The sequence below is a fragment of the Oncorhynchus keta genome, chromosome 18, assembly GCF_023373465.1.
Source record: "Oncorhynchus keta strain PuntledgeMale-10-30-2019 chromosome 18, Oket_V2, whole genome shotgun sequence".
In the NCBI taxonomy this organism is placed as follows: Eukaryota; Metazoa; Chordata; class Actinopteri; order Salmoniformes; family Salmonidae; genus Oncorhynchus; species Oncorhynchus keta.
The window spans coordinates 53,938,956-53,965,856 of record NC_068438.1 but is presented as its reverse complement, the minus strand read 5'-3'; the positions used below and the strand labels follow the sequence as shown (position 1 = coordinate 53,965,856).

Genomic DNA, 26,901 nt, shown 5'->3' with positions numbered 1-26,901 from the left:
TGTGACCTAGTGCTGCTAGTACTGTGACCTAGTGCTGCTAGTACTGTGACCTAGTGCTGCTAGTACTGTGACCTAGTGCTGTGACCTAGTACTGCTAGTTCTGTGACCTAGTGCTGTGACCTAGTGCTGCTAGTGCTGTGACCTAGTGCTGCTAGTGCTGTGACCTAGTGCTGTGACCTAGTGCTGCTAGTACTGTGACCTAGTGCTGTGACCTAGTGCTGCTAGTACTGTGACCTAGTGCTGTGACCTAGTGCTCCTAGTACTGTGACCTAGTGATGTGACCTAGTGCTGCTAGAGCTGTGACCTAGTGCTGTGACCTAGTGCTGCTAGTACTGTGACCTAGTGCTGTGACCTAGTGCTGCTAGTACTGTGACCTAGTGCTGTGACCTAGTGCTGTGACCTAGTGCTGTGACCTAGTGCTGCTAGTACTGTGACCTAGTGCTGTGACCTAGTGCTGCTAGTACTGTGACCTAGTGCTGCTAGTACTGTGACCTAGTGCTGCTAGTACTGTGACCTAGTGCTGTGACCTAGTGCTGCTAGTACTGTGACCTAGTGCTGTGACCTAGTGCTGCTAGTACTGTGACCTAGTGCTGCTAGTACTGTGACCTAGTGATGTGACCTAGTGATGTGACCTAATGCTGTGACCTAGTGCTGCTAGTACTGTGACTTAGTGCTGTGACCTAGTGCTGCTAGTACTGTGACCTAGTGCTGTGACCTAGTGCTCCTAGTACTGTGACCTAGTGCTGTGACCTAGTGCTGTGACCTAGTGCTGTGACCTAGTGCTGCTAGTACTGTGACCTAGTGCTGTGACCTACTGCTGTGACCTAGTGCTGCTAGTACTGTGACCTAGTGCTGTGACCCAGTGCTGCTAGTGCTGCTAGTACTGTGACCTAGTGCTGTGACCTAGTGCTGCTAGTACTGTGACCTAGTGCTGCTAGTACTGTGACCTAGTGCTGCTAGTACTGTGACCTAGTGCTGTGACCTAGTACTGCTAGTACTGTGACCTAGTGCTGTGACCTAGTGCTGCTAGTACTGTGACCTAGTGCTGCTAGTGCTGTGACCTAGTGCTGTGACCTAGTGCTGTGACCTAGTGCTGCTAGTACTGTGACCTAGTGCTGTGACCTAGTGCTGCTAGTACTGTGACCTAGTGCTGTGACCTAGTGCTGCTAGTACTGTGACCTAGTGATGTGACCTAGTGCTGCTAGAGCTGTGACCTAGTGCTGTGACCTAGTGCTGCTAGTACTGTGACCTAGTGCTGTGACCTAGTGCTGCTAGTACTGTGACCTAGTGCTGTGACCTAGTGCTGTGACCTAGTGCTGTGACCTAGTGCTGCTAGTACTGTGACCTAGTGCTGTGACCCAGTGCCTAGTGCTGTGACTAGTGCTGCTAGTGCTGTGACCTAGTGCTGCTAGTACTGTGACCTAGTGCTGCTAGTACTGTGACCTAGTGCTGCTAGTACTGTGACCTAGTGCTGTGACCTAGTGCTGCTAGTACTGTGACCTAGTGCTGTGACCTAGTGCTGCTAGTACTGTGACCTAGTGCTGCTAGTAGTGTGACCTAGTGCTGTGACCTAGTGCTGTGACCTAGTGTGACCTAGTACTGTGACCTAGTGCTGTGACCTAGTGCTGCTGACCTAGTGACTGCTAGTGCTGTGACCTAGTGCTGCCTAGTGCTGTGACCTAGTGCTGTGACCTAGTGCTGCTAGTACTGTGACCTAGTGCTGTGACCTAGTGCTGCTAGTGCTGTGACCTAGTGCTGTGACCTAGTACTGTGACCTAGTGCTGTGACCTAGTGCTGCTAGTGCTGTGACATAGTGCTGTGACCTAGTGCTGCTAGTGCTGTGACCTAGTGCTGCTAGTACTGTGACCTAGTGCTGTGACCTAGTTCTGTGACCTAGTGATGTGACCTAGTGCTGCTAGTGCTGTGACCTAGTGCTGCTAGTGCTGTGACCTAGTGCTGTGACCTAGTGCTGCTAGTGCTGCTAGTACTGTGACCTAGTGCTGTGACCTAGTGCTGCTAGTGCTGTGACCTAGTGCTGTGACCTAGTGCTGCTAGTACTGTGACCTAGTGCTGCTAGTACTGTGACCTAGTGCTGTGACCTAATGCTGCTAGTGACCTAGTGCTGCTAGTGTGACTGTGACCTAGTGCTGCTAGTACTGTGACCTAGTGCTGTGACCTAGTGCTGCTAGTACTGTGACCTAGTGCTGTGACCTAATGCTGCTAGTACTGTGACCTAGTGCTGCTAGTACTGTGACCTAGTGCTGTGACCTAGTACTGCCTGTGCTGCCTAGTACTGTGACCTAGTGCTGCTGTATTAGTGCTGTGACCTAGTGCTGCTAGTACTGTGACCTAATGCTGCTAGTACTGTGACCTAGTGCTGCTAGTACTGTGACCTAGTGCTGCTAGTACTGTGACCTAGTGCTGCTAGTACTGTGACCTAGTGCTGCTAGTGTGACCTAGTGCTGCTAGTACTGTGACCTAGTGCTGTGACCTAGTGCTGCCTACTGTGACCTAGTACTGTGACCTAGTGCTGCTAGTACTGTGACCTAGTGCTGTGACCTAGTGCTGCTAGTGCTGTGACCTAGTGCTGTGACCTAGTGCTGCTAGTGTGACTGTGACCTAGTGCTGCTAGTACTGTGACCTAGTGCTGTGACCTAGTGCTGCTAGTACTGTGACCTAGTGCTGTGACCTAGTGCTGCTAGTACTGTGACCTAGTGCTGCTAGTACTGTGACCTAGTGCTGTGACCTAGTGCTGCTAGTACTGTGACCTAGTGCTGCTAGTACTGTGACCTAGTGCTGTGACCTAGTGCTGCTAGTACTGTGACCTAGTGCTGCTAGTACTGTGACCTAGTGCTGTGACCTAGTGCTGCTAGTACTGTGACCTAATGCTGCTAGTGCTGTGACCTAGTGCTGCTAGTACTGTGACCTAGTGCTGCTAGTACTGTGACCTAGTATCTGTTTTTAAATCTGATTCTACTGCTGCATCCGTTACCTGATGTGGAATAGAGTTCCATGTAGTCATGGCTCTATGTAGTACTGTGGAATAGAGTTCCATGTAGTCATGGCTCTACGTAGTACTGTGGAATAGAGTTCCATGTAGTCGTGGCTCTATGTAGTACTGTGGAATAGAGTTCCATGTAGTCATGGCTCTATGTAGTACTGTGGAATAGAGTTCCATGTAGTCATGGCTCTATGTAGTACTGTGGAATAGAGTTCCATGTAGTCATGGCTCTATGTAGTAACTGTGGAATAGAGTTCCATGTAGTCATGGCTCTATGTAGTACTGTGGAATAGAGTTCCATGTAGTCATGGCTCTATGTAGTACTGTGGAATAGAGTTCCATGTAGTCATGGCTCTATGTAGTAACTGTGGAATAGAGTTCCATGTAGTCATGGCTCTATGTAGTACTGTGGAATAGAGTTCCATGTAGTCATGGCTCTATGTAGTAACTGTGGAATAGAGTTCCATGTAGTCATGGCTCTATGTAGTACTGTGGAATAGAGTTCCATGTAGTCATGGCTCTATGTAGTACTGTGGAATAGAGTTCCATGTAGTCATGGCTCTATGTAGTAACTGTGGAATAGAGTTCCATGTAGTCATGGCTCTATGTAGTACTGTGGAATAGAGTTCCATGTAGTCATGGCTCTATGTAGTACTGTGGAATAGAGTTCCATGTAGTCATGGCTCTATGTAGTACTGTGGAATAGAGTTCCATGTAGTCATGGCTCTATGTAGTAACTGTGGAATAGAGTTCCATGTAGTCATGGCTCTATGTAGTACTGTGGAATAGAGTTCCATGTAGTCATGGCTCTATGTAGTACTGTGGAATAGAGTTCCATGTAGTCATGGCTCTATGTAGTACTGTGGAATAGAGTTCCATGTAGTCATGGCTCTATGTAGTACTGTGGAATAGAGTTCCATGTAGTCATGGCTCTATGTAGTACTGTGGAATAGAGTTCCATGTAGTCATGGCTCTATGTAGTACTGTGGAATAGAGTTCCATGTAGTCATGGCTCTATGTAGTACTGTGGAATAGAGTTCCATGTAGTCATGGCTCTATGTAGTACTGTGGAATAGAGTTCCATGTAGTCATGGCTCTATGTAGTACTGTGGAATAGAGTTCCATGTAGTCATGGCTCTATGTAGTACTGTGGAATAGAGTTCCATGTAGTCATGGCTCTATGTAGTACTGTGGAATAGAGTTCCATGTAGTCATGGCTCTATGTAGTACTGTGGAATAGAGTTCCATGTAGTCATGGCTCTATGTAGTACTGTGGAATAGAGTTCCATGTAGTCATGGCTCTATGTAGTAACTGTGGAATAGAGTTCCATGTAGTCATGGCTCTATGTAGTACTGTGGAATAGAGTTCCATGTAGTCATGGCTCTATGTAGTACTGTGGAATAGAGTTCCATGTAGTCATGGCTCTATGTAGTACTGTGGAATAGAGTTCCATGTAGTCATGGCTCTATGTAGTACTGTGGAATAGAGTTCCATGTAGTCATGGCTCTATGTAGTACTGTGGAATAGAGTTCCATGTAGTCATGGCTCTATGTAGTACTGTGGAATAGAGTTCCATGTTGTCATGGCTCTATGTAGTACTGTGGAATAGAGTTCCATGTAGTCATGGCTCTATGTAGTACTGTGGAATAGAGTTCCATGTAGTCATGGCTCTATGTAGTACTGTGGAATAGAGTTCCATGTAGTCATGGCTCTATGTAGTACTGTGGAATAGAGTTCCATGTAGTCATGGCTCTATGTAGTACTGTGGAATAGAGTTCCATGTAGTCATGGCTCTATGTAGTACTGTGGAATAGAGTTCCATGTAGTCATGGCTCTATGTAGTACTGTGGAATAGAGTTCCATGTAGTCATGGCTCTATGTAGTAACTGTGGAATAGAGTTCCATGTAGTCATGGCTCTATGTAGTACTGTGGAATAGAGTTCCATAGTCTGTTCTGGACTTGGGGACTGTGGAATAGAGTTCCATGTGACATGTCTTATGTAGTATGCATGTGGAATAGTAGTTCCATGACAGTCATGCATCTACATAATACTGTAAATAGAGTTCCATGTAGTCATGGCTCCATGTAGTACTGTGAATAGAGTTCCATGTAGTCATATTAGCTCTATGTGTTCATGTGGACCAGAGTTCCATGTAGTCATGGCTCTATGTAGTACTGTGGAATAGAGTACCATGTAGTCATGGCTCTATGTAGTACTGTGGAATAGAGTTCCATGTAGACATGGCTCTATGTAGTACTGTGCATCTCCCATAGTCTGTTCTGGACTTGGGGACTGTGAAGAGACCCCTGGTGACATGTCTTATGGGGTATGCATGGGTGTCTGAGCTGTGTACCAGTAGTTTAGACAGACAGCTCGGTGCATTCAGCATGTCAATACCTCTCATAAATACAAGTAGTGATGAAGTCAATCTCGCCTCCACTTTCAGCAAGGAGATATTGACATGCATATTATTAATATTAGCTCTCTGTGTTCATCCAAGGACCAGCCGTGCTTCCCTGTTCTGGACCTTTTTTTGGCACCTGACCACACGACAAAACTAGGGCCTGTAGGACCTGCCTTGTTGATAGTGCTGTTAAGAAGGTAGAAACTAGGGCCTGTAGGACCTGCCTTGTTGATCGTGCTGTTAAGAAGGTAGAAACTAGGGCCTGTAGGACCTGCCTTGTTGATAGTGCTGTTAAGAAGGTAGAAACTAGGGCCTGTAGGACCTGCCTTGTTGATAGTGTTGTTAAGAAGGTAGAAACTAGGGCCTGTAGGACCTGCCTTGTTGATAGTGTTGTTAAGAAGGTAGAAACTAGGGCCTGTAGGATCTGCCTTGTTGATAGTGTTGTTAAGAAGGTAGAAACTAGGGCCTGTAGGACCTGCCTTGTTGATAGTGTTGTTAAGAAGGTAGAAACTAGGGCCTGTAGGACCTGCCTTGTTGATAGTGTTGTTAAGAAGGTAGAAACTAGGGCCTGTAGGACCTGCCTTGTTGATAGTGTTGTTAAGAAGGTAGAAACTAGGGCCTGTAGGACCTGCCTTGTTGATAGTGTTGTTAAGAAGGTAGAAACTAGGGCCTGTAGGACCTGCCTTGTTGATAGTGTTGTTAAGAAGGTAGAAACTAGGGCCAGTAGGACCTGCCTTGTTGATAGTGTTGTTAAGAAGGTAGAAACTAGGGCCTGTAGGATCTGCCTTGTTGATCGTGCTGTTAAGAAGGTAGAAACTAGGGCCTGTAGGACCTGCCTTGTTGATCGTGCTGTTAAGAAGGTAGAAACTAGGGCCTGTAGGACCTGCCTTGTTGATAGTGTTGTTAAGAAGGTAGAAACTAGGGCCTGTAGGACCTGCCTTGTTGATAGTGTTGTTAAGAAGGTAGAAACTAGGGCCTGTAGGACCTGCCTTGTTGATAGTGTTGTTAAGAAGGTAGAAACTAGGGCCTGTAGGATCTGCCTTGTTGATAGTGTTGTTAAGAAGGTAGAAACTAGGGCCTGTAGGACCTGCCTTGTTGATCGTGCTGTTAAGAAGGTAGAAACTAGGGCCTGTAGGACCTGCCTTGTTGATAGTGTTGTTAAGAAGGTAGAAACTAGGGCCTGTAGGACCTGCCTTGTTGATAGTGTTGTTAAGAAGGTAGAAACTAGGGCCTGTAGGACCTGCCTTGTTGATAGTGCTGTTAAGAAGCTAGAAAGAAACTAGGGCCTGTAGGACCTGCCTTGTTGATCGTGTTGAGAAGGTAGAAACTAGGGCCTGTAGGACCTGCCTTGTTGATAGTGTTGTTAAGAAGGTAGAAACTAGGGCCTGTAGGATCTGTCTTGTTGATAGTGTTGTTAAGAAGGTAGAAACTAGGGCCTGTAGGACCTGCCTTGTTGATAGTGTTGTTAAGAAGGTAGAAACTAGGGCCTGTAGGACCTGCCTTGTTGATAGTGTTGTTAAGAAGGTATAAACTAGGGCCTGTAGGATCTGCCTTGTTGATAGTGTTGTTAAGAAGGTAGAAACTAGGGCCTGTAGGATCTGTCTTGTTGATAGTGTTTTTAAGAAGGTAGAAACTAGGGCCTGTAGGACCTGCCTTGTTAATAGTGTTGTTAAGAAGGTAGAAACTAGGGCCTGTAGAACCTGCCTTGTTGATAGTGTTGTTAAGAAGGTAGAAACTAGGGCCTGTAGGATCTGCCTTGTTGATAGTGTTGTTAAGAAGGTAGAAACTAGGGCCTGTAGGACCTGCCTTGTTGATAGTGTTGTTAAGAAGGTAGAAACTAGGGCCTGTAGGACCTGCCTTGTTGATAGTGTTGTTAAGAAGGTAGAAACTAGGGCCTGTAGGACCTGCCTTGTTGATAGTGTTGAGAAGGTAGAAACTAGGGCCTGTAGGACCTGCCTTGTTGATAGTGTTGTTAAGAAGGTAGAAACTAGGGCCTGTAGGATCTGTCTTGTTGATAGTGTTTTTAAGAAGGTAGAAACTAGGGCCTGTAGGACCTGCCTTGTTGATAGTGTTGTTAAGAAGGTAGAAACTAGGGCCTGTAGAACCTGCCTTGTTGATAGTGTTGTTAAGAAGGTAGAAACTAGGGCCTGTAGGATCTGCCTTGTTGATAGTGTTGTTAAGAAGGTAGAAACTAGGGCCTGTAGGACCTGCCTTGTTGATAGTGTTGTTAAGAAGGTAGAAACTAGGGCCTGTAGGACCTGCCTTGTTGATAGTGTTGTTAAGAAGGTAGAAACTAGGGCCTGTAGGACCTGCCTTGTTGATAGTGTTGTTAAGAAGGTAGAAACTAGGGCCTGTAGGACCTGCCTTGTTGATAGTGGTGTTAAGAAGGTAGAAACTAGGGCCTGTAGGACCTGCCTTGTTGATAGTGTTGTTAAGAAGGCAGAACATCTCTTTATTATAGACAGACTTCTTCCCATCTTAGCTACTACTGCATCAATATGTTTTGACCATGACAGTTTACAATCCAGGGTTACTCCAAACAGTTTAGTCACCTCAACTTGCTCAATTTCCACATTATTCATTAAAGTTTTAGTTGAGGTTTGGGGTCTAGTGAATGATTTGTCCCAAATACAGTGCTTTTAGTTTTAGGACTAACTAGGACTAATATTTAGGACTAATATTTAGGACTAACTTATTCCTTGCCTCCCACTCTGAAACTAACTGCAGCTCTTTGTTGAGTGTTGCAGTCATTACAGTCGCTGTAGTAGCTGACGTGTGTAGTGTTGAGTCATCCACATACATGAATTAAGATTTTAAAAAGTAACAGCTACCCTGGAGAATTCCTGATTCCACCTGGATTATGTTGGAGAGGCTTCCGTTAAAGAACACCCGCTGTGTTCTGTTAGACAGGTCACTCTTTATCCACATTATAGCAGGGGGTGTAAAGCCATAACACCCGCTGTGTTCTGTTAGACAGGTAACTCTTTATCCACATTATAGCAGGGGGTGTAAAGCCATAACACCCGCTGTGTTCTGTTAGACAGGTCACTCTTTATCCACATTATAGCAGGGGGTGTAAAGCCATAACACCCGCTGTGTTCTGTTAGACAGGTCACTCTTTATCCACATTATAGCAGGGGGTGTAAAGCCATAACACCCTCTGTGTTCTGTTAGACAGGTCACTCTTTATCCACATTATAGCAGGGGGTGTAAAGCCATAACACCCTCTGTGTTCTGTTAGACAGGTCACTCTTTATCCACATTATAGCAGGGGGTGTAAAGCCATAACACCCGCTGTGTTCTGTTAGACAGGTCACTCTTTATCCACATTATAGCAGGGGGTGTAAAGCCATAACACCCTCTGTGTTCTGTTAGACAGGTCACTCTTTATCCACATTATAGCAGGGGGTGTAAAGCCAGAACACCCGCTGTGTTGTTAGACAGGTCACTCTTTATCCACATTATAGGGGTGTAAAGCCAGAACACCCTCAGACAGGTCACTTTTATCCACATTATAGGGGGTGTAAAGCCATAACACCCTCTGTGTTCTGTTAGACAGGTAACTCTTTATCCACATTATAGCAGGGGGTGTAAAGCCATAACACCCTCTGTGTTCTGTTAGACAGGTAACTCTTTATCCACATTATAGCAGGGGGTGTAAAGCCATAACACCCTCTGTGTTCTGTTAGACAGGTCACTCTTTATCCACATTATAGCAGGGGGGTGTAAAGCCATAACACCCTCTGTGTTCTGTTAGACAGGTAACTCTTTATCCACATTATAGCAGGGGGTGTAAAGCCATAACACCCTCTGTGTTCTGTTAGACAGGTAACTCTTTATCCACATTATAGCAGGGGGTGTAAAGCCATAACACCCTCTGTGTTCTGTTAGACAGGTAACTCTTTATCCACATTATAGCAGGCAGGGGGTGTAAAGCCATAACACCCGCTGTGTTCTGTTAGACAGGTCACTCTTTATCCACATTATAGCAGGCAGGGGGTGTAAAGCCATAACACCCGCTGTGTTCTGTTAGACAGGTAACTCTTTATCCACATTATAGCAGGGGGTGTAAAGCCATACGTTTTTCCAGCAGCAGACTATGATCCATAATGTCAAAAGACACACTGAAGTCGAACAAAACAGCCTCCCACAATCTTTTTTATCATCAAATTCTCTCAGCCAATCATCAGTCATTTGTGTAAGTGCTGCTTGTTGAGTGTCCTTCCCTATAAGCTGAACGTTTGTCGTCAATTTGTTTACTGAGAAATTGCATTGTATCTGGTCAAACACAAGTTTACTAAGGGTTGGTAACAGGCTGATTGGTCGGCTATTTGAGCCAGTAAAGGGGGCTTTTACTATTCTTAGGTAGAGGAATGACTTCAGCTTCCCTCCAGACCTCAGGGAACACACTCTCTAGTAGGCTTAGATTGAAGATGTGGCAAATAAGAGTGGTAATATCGTCCTCTATTATCCACAGTAATGTTTACATCCAAGTTGTCAGACCCCAGTGGCTTGTCATTGTTGATAAACAACAAAACTTTTTTCACCTCTTCCACACTCACTTTACAGAATTTAAAATGACAATTCTTGTCTTTTATAATTTGGTCAGTTATACTTGGATGTGTAGTGTCAGTGCTTGTTGCTGGCATGTCACGCCTAAGTTTGCTAATCGTGCCAATGAAAAACTCATTAAAGTAGTTGGCGATATCAGTGGGTTTTGTGATGAATGAGCCGGTCTGATTCAATGAATGATGGAGATGAGATTGCCCTTTTTCTGAAAATGTTATTGAAGATGCTCCAAAGCTTTTAACTATCATTCCTTATTTCATTTATCTCTGTTTCATAGTGTAGTTTCTTCTTATTTTTATTCAGTTTAGTCACATGATTTCTCAATTTGCAGGACGTTTGCCAATCGGTTGGGCTGCCAGACTTATTTGCTATTCTTTTTGCCTCATCCCTCTCAACCATACAATGTTTCAATTCCTCATCAATCCACAGGGATTTAACCGTTTTTACAGTCATTTTCTTAATGGGTGTTTATTAGTAACTAGAAAAAGCACTTTCATAAATGTGTCAAGTGCAGCGTCTGGTTGCTCCTCATTACACACCACAGACCAGCAGCGTCTGGTTCCTCCTCATTACACACCACAGACCAGCAGCATCTGGTTCCTCCTCATTACACACCACAGACCAGCAGCGTCTGGTTCCTCCTCATTACACACCACAGACCAGCAGCGTCTGGTTGCTCCTCATTACACACCACAGACCAGCAGCATCTGGTTGCTCCTCATTACACACCACAGACCAGCAGCGTCTGGTTGCTCCTCATTACACACCACAGACCATCAGTGTCTGGTTGCTCCTCATTACACACCACAGACCAGCAGCGTCTGGTTCCTCCTCATTACACACCACAGACCAGCTCATCATTACACACCACAGACCAGCAGCATCTGGTTGCTCCTCATTACACACCACAGACCAGCAGCGTCTGGTTGCTGGTTGCTCCTCATTACACACCACAGACCAGCAGCGTCTGGTTGCTCCTCATTACACACCACAGACCAGCAGTGTCTGGTCTGCTCCTCATTACACACCACAGACCAGCAGCGTCTGGTTGCTCCTCATTACACACCACAGACCAGCAGCGTCTGGTTGCTCCTCATTACACACCACAGACCAGCAGCATCTGGTTGCTCCTCATTACACACCACAGACCAGCAGCGTCTGGTTGCTCCTCATAACACACCACAGACCAGCAGCATCTGGTTGCTCCTCATTACACACCACAGACCAGCAGCGTCTGGTTGCTCCTCATTACACACCACAAACCAGCAGCGTCTGGTTGCTCCTCATTACACACCACAGACCAGCAGCGTCTGGTTGCATCTCATTACACACCACAGACCAGCAGCATCTGGTTGCTCCTCATTACACACCACAGACCAGCAGCATCTGGTTGCTCCTCATTACACACCACAGACCAGCAGCATCTGGTTGCTCCTCATTACACACAACAGACCAGCAGCGTCTGGTTGCTCCTCATTACACACCACAGACCAGCAGTGTCTGGTTGCTCCTCATTACACACCACAGACCAGCAGCGTCTGGTTGCTCCTCGTTACACACCACAGACCAGCAGCGTCTGTTTGCTCCTCATTACACACCACAGACCAGCAGCGTCTGGTTGCTCCTCATTACACACCACAGACCAGCAGCATCTGGTTGCTCCTCATTACACACCAGCAGCATCTGACCAGCAGTGTCTGGTTGCTCCTCATTACACACCACAGACCAGCAGCGTCTGGTTGCTCCTCATTACACACCACAGACCAGCAGCGTCTGGTTGCATCTCATTACACACCACAGACCAGCAGCATCTGGTTTGCTCCCCATTACACACCACAGACCAGCAGCATCTGGTTGCTCCTCATTACACCACACAGACCAGCAGCAGCAGTGTCTGGTTGCTCCTCATTACACACAACAGACCAGCAGCGTCTGGTTGCTCCTCATTACACACCACAGACCAGCAGCATCTGGTTGCTCCTCATTACACACCACAGACCAGCAGCATCTGGTTGCTCCTCATTACACACAACAGACCAGCAGCGTCTGGTTGCTCCTCATTACACACCACAGACCAGCAGCGTCTGGTTGCTCCTCATTACACACCACAGACCAGCAGCGTCTGGTTGCTCCTCATTACACACCACAGACCAGCAGCATCTGGTTGCTCCTCATTACACACCACAGACCAGCAGTGTCTGGTTGCTCCTCATTACACACCACAGACCAGCAGCGTCTGGTTGCTCCTCATTACACACCACAGACCAGCAGCGTCTGGTTGCTCCTCATTACACACCACAGACCAGCAGCGTCTGTTTGCTCCTCATTACACACCACAGACCAGCAGCGTCTGGTTGCTCCTCATTACACACCACAGACCAGCAGCATCTGGTTGCTCCTCATTACACACCACAGACCAGCAGTGTCTGGTTGCTCCTCATTACACACCACAGACCAGCAGCGTCTGGTTGCTCCTCATTACACACCACATACCAGCAGTGTCTGGTTGCTCCTCGTTACACACCAAAGACCAGCAGCGTCTGTTTGCTCCTCATTACACACCACAGACCAGCAGCGTCTGGTTGCTCCTCATTACACACCACAGACCAGCAGCGTCTGGTTGCTCCTCATTACACACCACAGACCAGCAGTGTCTGGTTGCTCCTCATTACACACCACAGACCAGCAGCGTCTGGTTGCTCCTCATTACACACCACAGACCAGCAGCGTCTGGTTGCTCCTCATTACACACCACAGACCCAGCAGCGTCTGGTTCCTCCTCATTACACACCACAGACCAGCAGCGTCTGGTTCCTCCTCATTACACACCACAGACCAGCAGCGTCTGGTTCCTCCTCATTACACACCACAGACCAGTAGCGTCTGGTTCCTCCTCATTACACACCACAGACCAGCAGCGTCTGGTTGCTCCTCATTACACACCACAGACCAGCAGCGTCTGGTTCCTCCTCATTACACACCACAGACCAGCAGCGTCTGGTTCCTCCTCATTACACACCACAGACCAGCAGAGTCTGGTTCCTCCTCATTACACACCACAGACCAGTAGCGTCTGGTTGCTCCTCATTACACACCACAGACCAACTGATATTATTTACATCAACAACGTAGAAATCACGACAAAACTTTTTGTATGACCTCTTATACACTATATTAGGCCCAGCCTGACCTCTTATACACTATATTAGGCCCAGCCTGACCTCTTATACACTATATTAGGCCCAGCCTGACCTCTTATACACTATATTAGGCCCAGCCTGACCTCTTATACACTATATTAGGCCCAGCCTGACCTCTTATACACTATATCAGGCCCAGCCTGACCTCTTATACACTATATTAGGCCCGGCCTGACCTCTTATACATTAGGCTTGACCTCTTATACACTATATTAGGCTATGACCTCTTATACACTATATTAGGCCCGGCCTGACCTCTTATACACTATATTAGGCCCAGCCTGACCTCTTATACACTATATTAGGCCCAGCCCAGTGGTTTTCCTAGATATGGCTACTATATTGTGATCACTACATCCTATGCATCTGGATCCTGCTTTAAAGCACATTTCTGCAGTATTAGTAAAGATGTGATCAATACATGTTGATGATGTCATTCCTGTGCTGTTTCTAACTACCCTGGTAGGTTGACTGATAACCTGAACCAGGCTGCAGACACTGGTTACAGTTTTAAGCTTTTTCCTTGAGTGGGCAGCTTGATGAAAGCCAGTCATTATTTAAATCACCCAGAAAATATACCTCTCTGTTGATATCACATAGATTATCAAGCATTTCGCACACATTATCCAGATACTGACTGTTAACACTTGGTGGTCTATAGCAGCTGCCCACCTGAATGGGCTTTAGGTGAGGCAGATGAACCTGTAGACATATTACTACAACAGTATTTAACATTATCCAGATACTGACTGTCTATAGCAGCTGCCCACCTGAATGGGCTTTAGGTGAGGCAGATGAACCTGTAGACATATTACTACAACAGTATTTAACATTATCCAGATACTGACTGTCTATAGCAGCTGCCCACCTGAATGGGCTTTAGGTGAGGCAGATGAACCTGTAGACATATTACTACAACAGTATTTAACATTATCCAGATACTGACTGTCTATAGCAGCTGCCCACCTGAATGGGCTTTAGGTGAGGCAGATGAACCTGTAGCCAGATTACTACAACAGTATTTAACATTATCCAGATACTGACTGTTAACACTTGGTGGTCTATAGCAGCTGCCCACCTGAATGGGCTTTAGGTGAGGCAGATGAACCTGTAGCCATATTACTACAACAGTATTTAACATTATCCAGATACTGACTGTCTATAGCAGCTGCCCACCTGAATGGGCTTTAGGTGAGGCAGATGAACCTGTAGCCAGATTACTACAACAGTATTTAACATGAGATCCTCTCTAAGCTTTACAGGAATGTGGTTCTGAATATAAACAGCAACACCTCCACCTTTGGCATTTCTGTATTTTCTGTAGATGTTATAACCATGTATGTCTACCACTGTTTCATCAAAGGTATTATCTAAGTGAGTTTAGTTTCAGAGATAGTCAGAATATGAATGTCATCTGTTACTAGTAAATTATTGAGTTCAGGAACCTTGTTTCTTAAGCTACGCATGTTAACGTGGGCTATTTTGAGCACTTTTCCATAAGTAGTAGGAGACAAAGAAGAAAGCATTCTTAAGACAGTCAGTATGGTGCTGGATGCTTCCACAGCCCACACAGGATCAACCAGACAGTCAGTATGGTGCTGGGTGCTTCCACAGCCCACACAGGATCAACAAGACAGTCAGTATGGTGCTGGGTGCTTCCACAGCCCACACAGGATCAACCAGACAGTCAGTATGGTGCTGGGTGCTTCCACAGCCCACACAGGATCAACAAGACAGTCAGTATGGTGCTGGGTGCTTCCACAGCCCACACAGGATCAACCAGACAGTCAGTATGGTGCTGGGTGCTTCCACAGCCCACACAGGCTTAATCAGGTTCAGACTTGACATGCTTCATCTTGACACTTTCCCAGAACGCAATTAACTTCTATGCTAGCACAGAGACTCACTGGGCCCTGGGGAGCAATTTAGCAGCGTCAAGCCTCAGAGAGAAAGAGATTGAGTCCCCAATGCCACCTTGTTCACTATATAGAGTGCACCAGAGCCCATGGTCAACAGTAGTACACTATATAGAGTGCACCAGAGCCCATGGTCAACAGTAGTACACTATATAGGGAACAACGGTGCCCTTTCGGATGCCGGCAGAAAAACGGAGAGCTGGAGAGATGGTTAAGATGGATAAGATGGATAAGATGGTTAAGATGGATAAGATGGTTAAGATGGATAAGATGGTTAAGATGGATAAGATGGTTAAGATGGATAAGATGGTTAAGATGGATAAGATGGTTAAGATGGTTAAGATGGTTAAGATGGATAAGATGGTTAAGATGGATAAGATGGATAAGATGGTTAAGATGGTTAAGATGGATAAGATGGTTAAGATGGATAAGATGGTTAAGATGGTTATAAGATGGTTAAGAGGGTTAAGATGGATAAGAGGGTTAAGAGGGTTAAGATGGTTAAGATGGTTAAGATGGTTAAGAGGGTTAAGAGGGTTAAGATGGTTAAGATGGATAAGATGGTTAAGATGGATAAGATGGTTAAGATGGTTAAGATGGATAAGATGGATAAGAGGGTTAAGAGGGTTAAGAGGGTTAAGATGGTTAAGATGGATAAGATGGTTAAGATGGTTAAGATGGATAAGATGGTTAAGATGGTTAAGAGGGTTAAGATGGTTAAGATGGATAAGATGGTTAAGAGGGTTAAGATGGATAAGATGGTTAAGATGGTTAAGATGGTTAAGATGGATAAGATGGTTAAGATGGATAAGAGGGTTAAGATGGTTAAGATGGATAAGAGGGTTAAGAGGGTTAAGAGGGTTAAGAGGGTTAAGATGGTTAAGATGGATAAGATGGTTAAGAGGGTTACATTTAAGATGGTTAAGATGGTTATTTAGCAGATGGTTAAGATCTTATGGATAAGATGGTTAAAGATTAAGATGGTGGATAAGATGGTTACCTTTAAGATGGTTAAGATGGATAAGAGGGATGGTTAAGAGGGTTAAGAGGGTTGAGATGGATAAGATGGATAAGATGGTTAAGAGGGTTAAGATGGATAAGATGGTTAAGATGGTTAAGAGGGTTAAGAGGGTTAAGATGGTTAAGAGGGTTAAGATGGTTAAGATGGTTAAGAGGGTTAAGATGGTTAAGATGGATAAGATGGTTAAGAGGGTTAAGAGGGTTAAGATGGTTAGATGGATAAGATGGTTAAGATGGTTAAGATGGATAAGATGGTTAAGATGGATAAGATGGATAAGATGGTTAAGAGGGTTAAGATGGATAAGATGGTTAAGAGGGTTAAGATGGATAAGATGGTTAAGATGGTTAAGATGGATAAGATGGATAAGATGGTTAAGAGGGTTAAGATGGTTAAGATGGTTAAGATGGATAAGATGGTTAAGAGGTTAAGATGGTTAAGATGGTTAAGATGGTTAAGATGGGTTAAGAGGGTTAAGATGGTTAAGATGGATAAGATGGTTAAGAGGGTTAAGAGGGTTAAGATGGTTAAGATGGTTAAGAGGGTTAAGATGGATAAGATGGTTAAGATGGTTAAGATGGATAAGATGGTTAAGATGGTTAAGATGGATAAGATGGATAAGATGGTTAAGATGGATAAGATGGTTAAGATGGTTAAGATGGTTAAGATGGATAAGATGGTTAAGATGGTTAAGATGGATAAGATGGTTAAGAGGGTTAAGATGGATAAGATGGTTAAGATGGTTAAGATGGTTAAGATGGATAAGATGGATAAGATGGTTAAGATGGATAAGATGGATAAGATGGATAAGATGGTTAAGATGGATAAGATGGATAAGATGGTTAAGATGGATAAGATGGTTAAGATGGATAAGATGGTTAAGATGGTTAAGATGGTTAAGATGGATAAGAGGGTTAAGATGGATAAGATGGTTAAGAGGGTTAAGATGGTTAAGATGGATAAGATGGTTAAGAGGGTTAAGAGGGTTAAGAGGGTTAAGATGGTTGAGAGGGTAAGATGGATAAGATGGTTAAGATGGATAAGATGGTTAAGATGGATAAGATGGATAAGATGGTTAAGATGGATAAGATGGATAAGATGGATAAGATGGTTAAGATGGATAAGATGGTTAAGATGGATAAGATGGATAAGATGGTTAAGATGGATAAGATGGTTACACTCTGGTCAGATGGTTAAGATGGTTAAGATGGATAAGATGGTTAAGATGGTTAAGAGGGTTAAGATGGATAAGATGGTTAAGATGGATAAGATGGATAAGATGGTTAAGAGGGTTAAGATGGATAAGATGGATAAGATGGATAAGATGGTTAAGATGGATAAGATGGATAAGATTGTTAAGATGGATAAGATGGTTAAGATGGATAAGATGGATAAGATGGATAAGCTGGTTAAGATGTCTTTTCCTGCCTCTGTCACCAAGCTGCCACGCGCCGAGCCTAGTCATCCGTGTCCACTCGCACACGCCTCATAACCACCACGTCATATTAATCCCCACTATCCATGCATCCCAAATGGCACCCTAATTACCTTTTTTTAGTGCGCTAATTTGGACCAGAGCCCTATGGGTGCCCTGTGTAAGGAAACAGCCAACAGGGTGCCGTTAATTAACAGGGTGGCGTTTGGGATGCAGCCAGTCACTGTGTCACAGAAGAGAATACGATATATGGCTATTACTTTATTACCATATCATGTCATTAAGGTTTAATATCAGTTCTGGAGAGGTCAAACACTCAAGGATTTTCTTCTCTCAGAGACATTTTATTCTCTAAAGTTTATAAACAGATATTAAAGGAACCTGTCATGATTCATCTGGTCAGACTGTAATAGATCTGTCTCCTGGGTCGTACACTCTGGTCAGACTGTAATAGATCTGTCTCCTGGGTCGTACACTCTGGTCAGACTGTAATAGGTCTGTCGCCTGGGTCGTACACTCTGGTCAGGCTGTAATAGATCTGTCTCCTGGGTCGTACACTCTGGTCAGGCTGTAATAGATCTGTCTCCTGGGTCGTACACTCTGGTCAGGTCAGGCTGTAATTAGTCTGAGATCTGTCTCCTGGGTCGTAGATCTGTCTCCTGGGTCGTACACTCTGGTCAGGCTGTAATAGATCTGTCTGGTCAGACTGTAATAGATCTGTCTCCTGGGTCGTACACTCTGGTCAGGCTGTAATAGATATGTCTCCTGGGTCGTACACTCTGGTCAGGCTGTAATAGATCTGTCTCCTGGGTCGTACACTCTGGTCAGACTGTAATAGATCTGTCTCCTGGGTCGTACACTCTGGTCAGACTGTAATAGATCTGTCTCCTGGGTCGTACACTCTGGTCAGACTGTAATAGATCTGTCTCCTGGGTCGTACACTCTGGTCAGGCTGTAATAGATCTGTCTCCTGGGTCGTACACTCTGGTCAGACTGTAATAGATCTGTCTCCTGGGTCGTACACTCTGGTCAGGCTGTAATAGATCTGTCTCCTGGGTCGTACACTCTGGTCAGACTGTAATAGATCTGTCTCCTGGGTCGTACACTCTGGTCAGACTGTAATAGATCTGTCTCCTGGGTCGTACACTCTGGTCAGACTGTAATAGATCTGTCTCCTGGGTCGTACACTCTGGTCAGGCTGTAATAGATCTGTCTCCTGGGTCGTACACTCTGGTCAGGCTGTAATAGATCTGTCTCCTGGGTCGTACACTCTGGTCAGACTGTAATAGATCTGTCTCCTGGGTCGTACACTCTGGTCAGGCTGTAATAGATCTGTCTGGTCAGACTGTAATAGATCTGTCTCCTGGGTCGTACACTCTGGTCAGGCTGTAATAGATCTGTCTCCTGGGTCGTACACTCTGGTCAGGCTGTAATAGATCTGTCTCCTGGGTCGTACACTCTGGTCAGGTTGTAATAGATCTGTCTCCTGGGTCGTACACTCTGGTCAGGCTGTAATAGATCTGTCTCCTGGGTCGTACACTCTGGTCAGGCTGTAATAGATCTGTCTCCTGGGTCGTACACTCTGGTCAGGCTGTAATAGATCTGTCTCCTGGGTCGTACACTCTGGTCAGGCTATAATAGATCTGTCTCCTGGGTCGTACACTCTGGTCAGGCTGTAATAGATCTGTCTCCTGGGTCGTACACTCTGGTCAGGCTGTAATAGGTCTGTCTCCTGGTGGACAAATAGCACAGTGACCAGTGACCCCCATGGATTATTTTCCAATTACAAGGGCGACCCAAATCCAAATTCAGAGATAGAATTGTATCGGTCGGGCAGCTTACAACCTAAGAGAAACACTGCATAAAAAGGAAATGGCCGTCACTTTCATCTTAAAAATGATGTAGTTGCATACCAGGGTAAGTGCCATAGAGTATCACTACCTAATAAATTATTCAACAATTAATAAGAAGTCTCAATATGTAAATTAGTCTCTCTTGAGTCTTGCTGATCTCAAGGACAATGTGGCACAATGCCAATTCAATACATATTTTTAGAGGGCAAAGAGTTAAGAAGAAGAGGAAGCAGCATTGAGTTCTAGAATAATTCATCACTACATAATTCTTGAGTTCTAGAATAATTCATCGCTACATCATTTTTGAGTTCTAGAATAATTCATCACTACATAATTCTTGAGTTCTAGAATAATTCATCGCTACATCATTTTTGAGTTCTAGAATAATTCATCACTACATAATTCTTGAGTTCTAGAATAATTCATCGCTACATAATTCTTGAGTTCTAGAATAATTCATCGCTACATAATTCTTGAGTTCTAGAATAATTCATCACTACATAATTCTTGAGTTCTAGAATAATTCATCACTACATAATTCTTGAGTTCTAGAATAATTCATCACTACATAATTCTTGAGTTCTAGAATAATTCATCACTACATAATTCTTGAGTTCTAGAATAATTCATCACTACATAATTCTTGAGTTCTAGAATAATTCATCGCTACATCATTTTTGAGTTCTAGAATAATTCATCGCTACATCATTCAGATTTTAACCCATCAACACTAAACACACATTGATCCGGTATGTAGTAGGTTAATAAGCAGCAGCACATTAACGAGAGCTATAAGACGCTGCTGTTATCTCCCCTAAACTGTGTGACCTTTGACTGTGCTGCGCTGCATTCAGATGGCTGTGATTACCCTTTGACCCCCTGTGCCTTCCCCTATGACATCGACCTACACTGAACAAATATAAGCACAACATGTAACAATTTCATTGATTTTACTGAGTTACACTTCATATAAGAGGAAATCAGCCAACTGAAATAAATGAATTAGGTCCTAATCTATGGATGTCACATGACCTGGGAATACAGATATGCATCTGTTGGTTAGAGACACCTTTAAAAAATGGTATGGGCCGGCATAAACTAAGGACAACGAACATAATTGCCTTTCATCGATTGGCAATTTGAATGCACAAAAATACTGCAATAGGATCCTGAGGCCCATTGACCTCACACTGGGCCTCACAATGGGCCTCAGGATTACGTTGCAGTATTTTTGTGCATTCAAATTGCCAATCGATGAAAGGCAATTACATTCGTTGTCCGTAGCTTGTGTCTGCCCATACCATAACCCCACCGCCACCATGGGGCACTCATCAACAAACTTCTCGCCCACACAACTCATTACACATGGTCTGCGGTTGTGAGGTCGGTTGGCCGTACTGCAAAATTCTCTAAAGCGACATTGGGAGGCGGCTTATGGTAGATAAATAAACGTGACATTCTCTGGCAACAGCTCTGAAGGACATTCCTGCTGTCAGCATGCCAATTGCAGGCTCTCTCAAAACTTGAGACATCTGTGGCGTTGTGTTGTGTGGCAAAACTGCACACTTTCATTGTCCACAGCACAAAGTGCACCTGTGTAATGATCATGCTGTTTAATCAGATTATTGATATTCCACACCTGTTAAGTGGGTAGTAGTTCTGTATATCTGATGGATCCTGTATGTAGTAGTATGCACACACATGGTACATCCAGTTCTATCCCAGGTATAATATCCAGTTCTATCCAGTTCTATCCCAGGTATAATATCCAGTTCTATCCCAGGTATAATATCCAGTTCTATCCAGTTCTATCCCAGGTATAATATCCAGTTCTATCCCAGGTATAATATCCAGTTCTATCCCAGGTATAATATCCAGTTCTATCCCAGGTATAATATCCAGTTCTATCCAGTTCTATCCCAGGTATAATATCCAGTTCTATCCAGTTCTATCCCAGGTATAATATCCAGTTCTATCCCAGGTATAATATCCAGTTCTATCCAGTTCTATCCCAGGTATAATATCCAGTTCTATCCCAGGTATAATATCCAGTTCTATCCAGTTCTATCCCAGGTATAATATCCAGTTCTATCCCAGGTATAATATCCAGTTCTATCCAGTTCTATCCCAGGTATAATATCCAGTTCTATCCAGTTCTATCCCAGGTATAATATCCAGTTCTATCCAGTTCTATCCCAGGTATAATATCCAGTTCTATCCAGTTCTATCCAAGGTATAATATCCAGTTCTATCCAGTTCTATCCCAGGTATAATATCCAGTTCTATCCAGTTCTATCCCAGGTATAATATCCAGTTCTATCCCAGGTATAATATCCAGTTCTATCCCAGGTATAATATCCAGTTCTATCCCAGGTATAATATCCAGTTCTATCCAGTTCTATCCAAGGTATAATATCCAGTTCTATCCAGTTCTATCCAGTTCTATCCCAGGTATAATATCCAGTTCTATCCCAGGTATAATATCCAGTTCTATCCAGTTCTATCCAGTTCTATCCAAGGTATAATATCCAGTTCTATCCAGTTCTATCCAGTTCTATCCAGTTCTATCCCAGGTATAATATCCAGTTCTATCCAGTTCTATCCCAGGTATAATATCCAGTTCTATCCAGTTCTATCCCAGGTATAATATCCAGTTCTATCCCAGGTATAATATCCAGTTCTATCCCAGGTATAATATCCAGTTCTATCCCAGGTATAATATCCAGTTCTATCCAGTTCTATCCAAGGTATAATATCCAGTTCTATCCAGTTCTATCCCAGGTATAATATCCAGTTCTATCCCAGGTATAATATCCAGTTCTATCCAGTTCTATCCAGTTCTATCCCAGGTATAATATCCAGTTCTATCCAGTTCTATCCCAGGTATAATATCCAGTTCTATCCAGTTCTATCCCAGGTATAACATCCAGTTCATTGAGGTCCTAAATGTGAAGCAGCGTTACCATTCTCGGTGCTTTCATGTTCAACAATACATCCATTTCCCATACATCTAATAAGTAGGTAAAGCAACAAGACACATCCAGTAGCAAAGCAAGAGACACAAAAGTGGTTATCCTATAAGCTTCAGTTCCCTACCGTTCTCAGTGTTCTCATGCTCGGTGTCTGTGAGTGTCAGATTAGAGTTGGCCCTGCTGGACAGGCAGGAGCTGCGTCCTGACTTGGTGTTGCGACCCCACAGTCTAACAGCGTGCTCCGGGGACATGACCCCGTCCGGCTCCGTGTCGGCGTCCGAGCACATGCTCACAGAGTAGTCACGGTGAGGCAGACCCATGCCCAAACCACCACCAGAACCAAGACCCAGGTCGTCACGGTATGACGCCACGTGAGGAGGGAGAGGATCCCCGAAACCTAGGTCTCTGAGAGAGAAATCTGCTCCTGGAGGAGGACAGGTACAATAGACACAGACAGACAGACACAAAACAGACAGAAAGATAGAAAGAGAAGAGAAAAAAAATGTATCCACATTTGCAATGAATCAGTACAATACAGACAAGATGGTGTACTGTGAGGTCCATAACATTGTGCAACATCAGAGAGGGGAATGGGACAGTAAGAGTCTACATAATGCGGTCCTTCTGTAGCTCAGTGGTCCTTCTGTAGCTCAGTTGGTAGAGCATGGCGCTTGTAACGCCAGGGTAGTGGGTTCGATTCTCGGGACCACCCATACGTAGAATGTATGCACACATGACTGTAAGTCGCTTTGGATAAAAGCGTCTGCTAAATGGCATATATTTATTTATATATATTTAGTTACACAGACTTACGCTGCTTCCAGTGGTACTCCTTCCTATACAGTTAACATCCACAGTGTGGCTTTACGAGCAGATCAGGTCAGGCCACTCATTACATCTGTGGCCCAAATGGCACCCGATTCTCTACATGGTGCACTATTTTTGACCAGGGCCGATAGGGGCACGATATAGGGAATAGGGTGCCATTTGGGATGCAGACCCTAGAAGGTCATAAGACATCAGGGAAGCATCAGATATAGGTCCCTCTTTCTCTCCCCCTGCAGCCTTCCTACTCCTACAGCCGTCCTATCCCCTACGGCCTTCCTACTCCTACAGCCGTCCTATCCCCACGACCGCCCTAACCCCTACGGCCGTCCTAACCCCTACGACCGCCCTAACCCCTACCGCCGTCCTAACCCCTCCGGCCTTCCTACTCCTACAGCCGTCCTATCCCCCACGACCGTCCTAACCCCTACGGCCGTCCTAACCCCTACGGCCGTCCTAACCCCTACGGACAGCCTTCCTACCCCTACGGCCGTCCGAACCCCTACGGACAGCCTTCCTAACCCCTACGGCCTTCCTAACCCCTACGGCCTTCCTAACCCCTACGGCCTTCCTACTCCTACAGCCGTCCTATCCCCACGACCGCCCTAACCCCTACGGCCGTCCTAACCCCTACGGCCTTCCTACTCCTACAGCCGTCCTATCCCCCACGACCGTCCTAACCCCTACGGCCGTCCTAACCCCTACTGCCGTCCTAACCCCTACGGCCGTCCTAACCCCCACGGCCGTCCTAACCCCTACGGCCGTCCTAACCCCTACTGCCGTCCTAACCCCTACGGCCGTCCTAACCCCTACGGCCTTCCTAACCCCTACGGCCGTCCTAACCCCTACGGCCTTCCTAACCCTAAATTTACAAACATTTATAAAAACCTTTTTATTTTTCTTTGTCATTAAGGGGTATTGTGTGTAGATTGATGAGGAAAACAAATCATTTCATCCATTTTAGAATAAGGTTGTAACATGGAAAAAGTGGAAAAAATGAAAGGGTCTGAATACTTTCTGAAGTCACTGTATAAAAATAAAAATCATAAAAATCATAATAATCTAATCACTTCTTCGCCCTGAATAGGATCCTCTCATGGGGGATGATTGTTGTTGTAAGGATGTGATGTGGGGAATGTCGTGAGCAGGCAAGACCCTTCATTATATTGTTTTTGGTTACCGTGCACTGCTACATGAGCGTCAACAACCATATCGAATAACAGAACAGTAAAATGACGACTGAATTGATTCTGTTAGAAACAAATCTCTTTTTTTAATTTGTATTGTTTTTAATTGCTTAATCATATTGTGACGATACGCACCGCAGAGCACCCGTCACAGACATCGGACTCCATTTCTATCAACTGATGGCGCGCTAAACACAAAGTGCTAAAGGTTTGTTCATGTTATTAGCGTTTATAACCATATTTCGATTCATAGACATGTGTGATGTAGAAGATCGCAAGAAGTAACCTGTAACATTGATTATTTCAGATGTACGTTACTTTGGGAAAATCTAAAAAATTTTTGCTCGTCTCCTCTCCTCCTCCGTCCACTTTGTAAAACGTCAAAGTTAATAGAAGAAGCAGAGGAGAGGAGAGGAGAGGAGAGGAGAGGAGAGGAGAGGAGACGAGAGAGACGAGAGGAGAGGAGAGGAGAGGAGAGGAGAGGAGAGGAGAGGAGAGAGGAGAGGAGAGGAGAGGAGAGGAGAGGAGGAGGGAGAGGAGAGGAGAGGAGAGGAGAGGAGAGGAGAGGAGGAGGGAGAGGAGAGGAGAGGAGAGGAGAGGAGAGGAGAGGAGAGGAGAGGAGGGAGAGGAGAGGAGAGGAGAGGAGAAGAGAGGGAGAGAGAGGAGAGGAGAGGAGAGGAGAGGAGAGGAGAGGAGAGAGAGGAGAGGAAGGAGAGGAAATTAGAATCTCCTGCGAGGAAGGTTAATGAGGTTTAGGGAGAGGCTCATCATGAGGTTAGACAGGGGAGGTATCCCTACGCTAGCTCATCATGAGGTTAATGGAGAGGGGAGGTATCCCCTAAATAGCTCATCATGAGGTTAATGTCGTTTACAGGGGAGGTATCTCCTACGCTAGCTCGTCATCAGGTTAATGAGGTTTACAGGGGAGGTATCTCCTACGCTAGCTCGTCATCGGGTTAATGAGGTTTACAGGGGAGGTATCCCCTGGGCTAGCTCATCATCAGGTTAATGAGGTTTACAGGGGAGGTATCTCCTACGCTAGCTCATCATGAGGTTAATGTCGTTTACAGGGGAGGTATCCCCTGGGCTAGCTCGTCATCAGGTTAATGAGGTTTACAGGGGAGGTATCTCCTACGCTAGCTCGTCATCGGGTTAATGAGGTTTACAGGGGAGGTATCCCCTACGAGGCTTACAGGGGAGGTATCCCCTACGCTAGCTCGTCATCAGGTTAATGAGGTTTACAGGGGAGGTATCTCCTACGCTAGGTTTACAGGGGAGGTATCTCCTACGCTAGCTCGTCATCAGGTTAATGAGGTTTACAGGGGAGGTATCTCCTACGCTAGCTCGTCATCGGGTTAATGAGGTTTACAGGGGAGGTATCCCCTGGGCTAGCTCATCATCAGGTTAATGAGGTTTACAGGGGAGGTATCCCCTGGGCTAGCTCGTCATCAGGTTAATGAGGTTTACAGGGGAGGTATCCCCTACGCTAGCTCGTCATCAGGTTAATGAGGTTTACAGGGGTATCCCCTACGAGGTATATCCCTACGCTAGCTCGTCATCAGGTTAATGAGGTTTACAGGGGAGGTATCCCCTACGAGGCTTACAGGGGAGGTATCCCCTACGCTAGCTCGTCATCAGGCTAATGTCATTTACAGGGGAGGTATCCCCTACGAGGCTTACAGGGGAGGTATCCCCTACGCTAGCTCGTCATCAGGTTAATGAGGTTTACAGGGGAGGTATCTCCTACGCTAGCTCGTCATCGGGTTAATGAGGTTTACAGGGGAGGTATCCCCTGGGCTAGCTCGTCATCAGGTTAATGAGGTTTACAGGGGAGGTATCCCCTACGCTCGCTCGTCATCAGGTTAATGAGGTTTACAGGGGAGGTATCTCCTACGCTAGCTCGTCATAAGGTTAATGATGTTTACAGGGGAGGTATCCCCTACGCTAGCTCGTCATCGGGTTAATGAGGTTTACAGGGGAGGTATCTCCTACGCTAGCTCGTCATAAGGTTAATGATGTTTACAGGGGAGGTATCCCCTACGCTAGCTCGTCATCGGGTTAATGAGGTTTACAGGGGAGGTATCCCCTACGCTAGCTCGTCATCAGGTTAATGAGGTTTACAGGGGAGGTATCCCCTACGCTAGCTCGTCATCAGGTTAATGATGTTTACAGGGGAGATATCCCCTACGCTAGCTCGTCATCAGGTTAATGAGGTTTACAGGGGAGATATCCCCTACGCTAGCTCATCATCAGGTTAATGAGGTTTACAGGGGAGATCCCCTACGCTAGCTCGTCATCAGGTTAATGAGGTTTACAGGGGAGATATCCCCTACGCTAGCTCGTCATCAGGTTAATGAGGTTTACAGGGGAGATATCCCCCTACGCTAGCTCATCATCAGGTTAATGAGGTTTACAGGGAGGTATCCCCTACGCTAGCTCGTCATCAGGTTAATGAGGTTTACAGGGGAGGTATCCCCTACGCTAGCTCGTCATCAGGTTAATGAGGTTTACAGGGGAG

General features: G+C 45.3%; 1 protein-coding gene across 4 annotated transcripts in view; it reads right to left on the bottom strand.

Annotated features, from left to right (window-relative positions):
* The window catches only part of tenm4 (teneurin transmembrane protein 4), a 783,671-nt gene that overhangs the window by 567,627 nt on the left and 189,143 nt on the right, over positions 1-26,901 (bottom strand). For all 4 annotated transcript variants that reach the window (XM_052468712.1, XM_052468713.1, XM_052468714.1 and 1 more), the window contains exon 3: positions 22,496-22,795. In XM_052468712.1, coding sequence (XP_052324672.1) covers positions 22,496-22,795 — 300 coding nt within the window. The remainder of the gene's footprint in view (positions 1-22,495; positions 22,796-26,901) is intronic.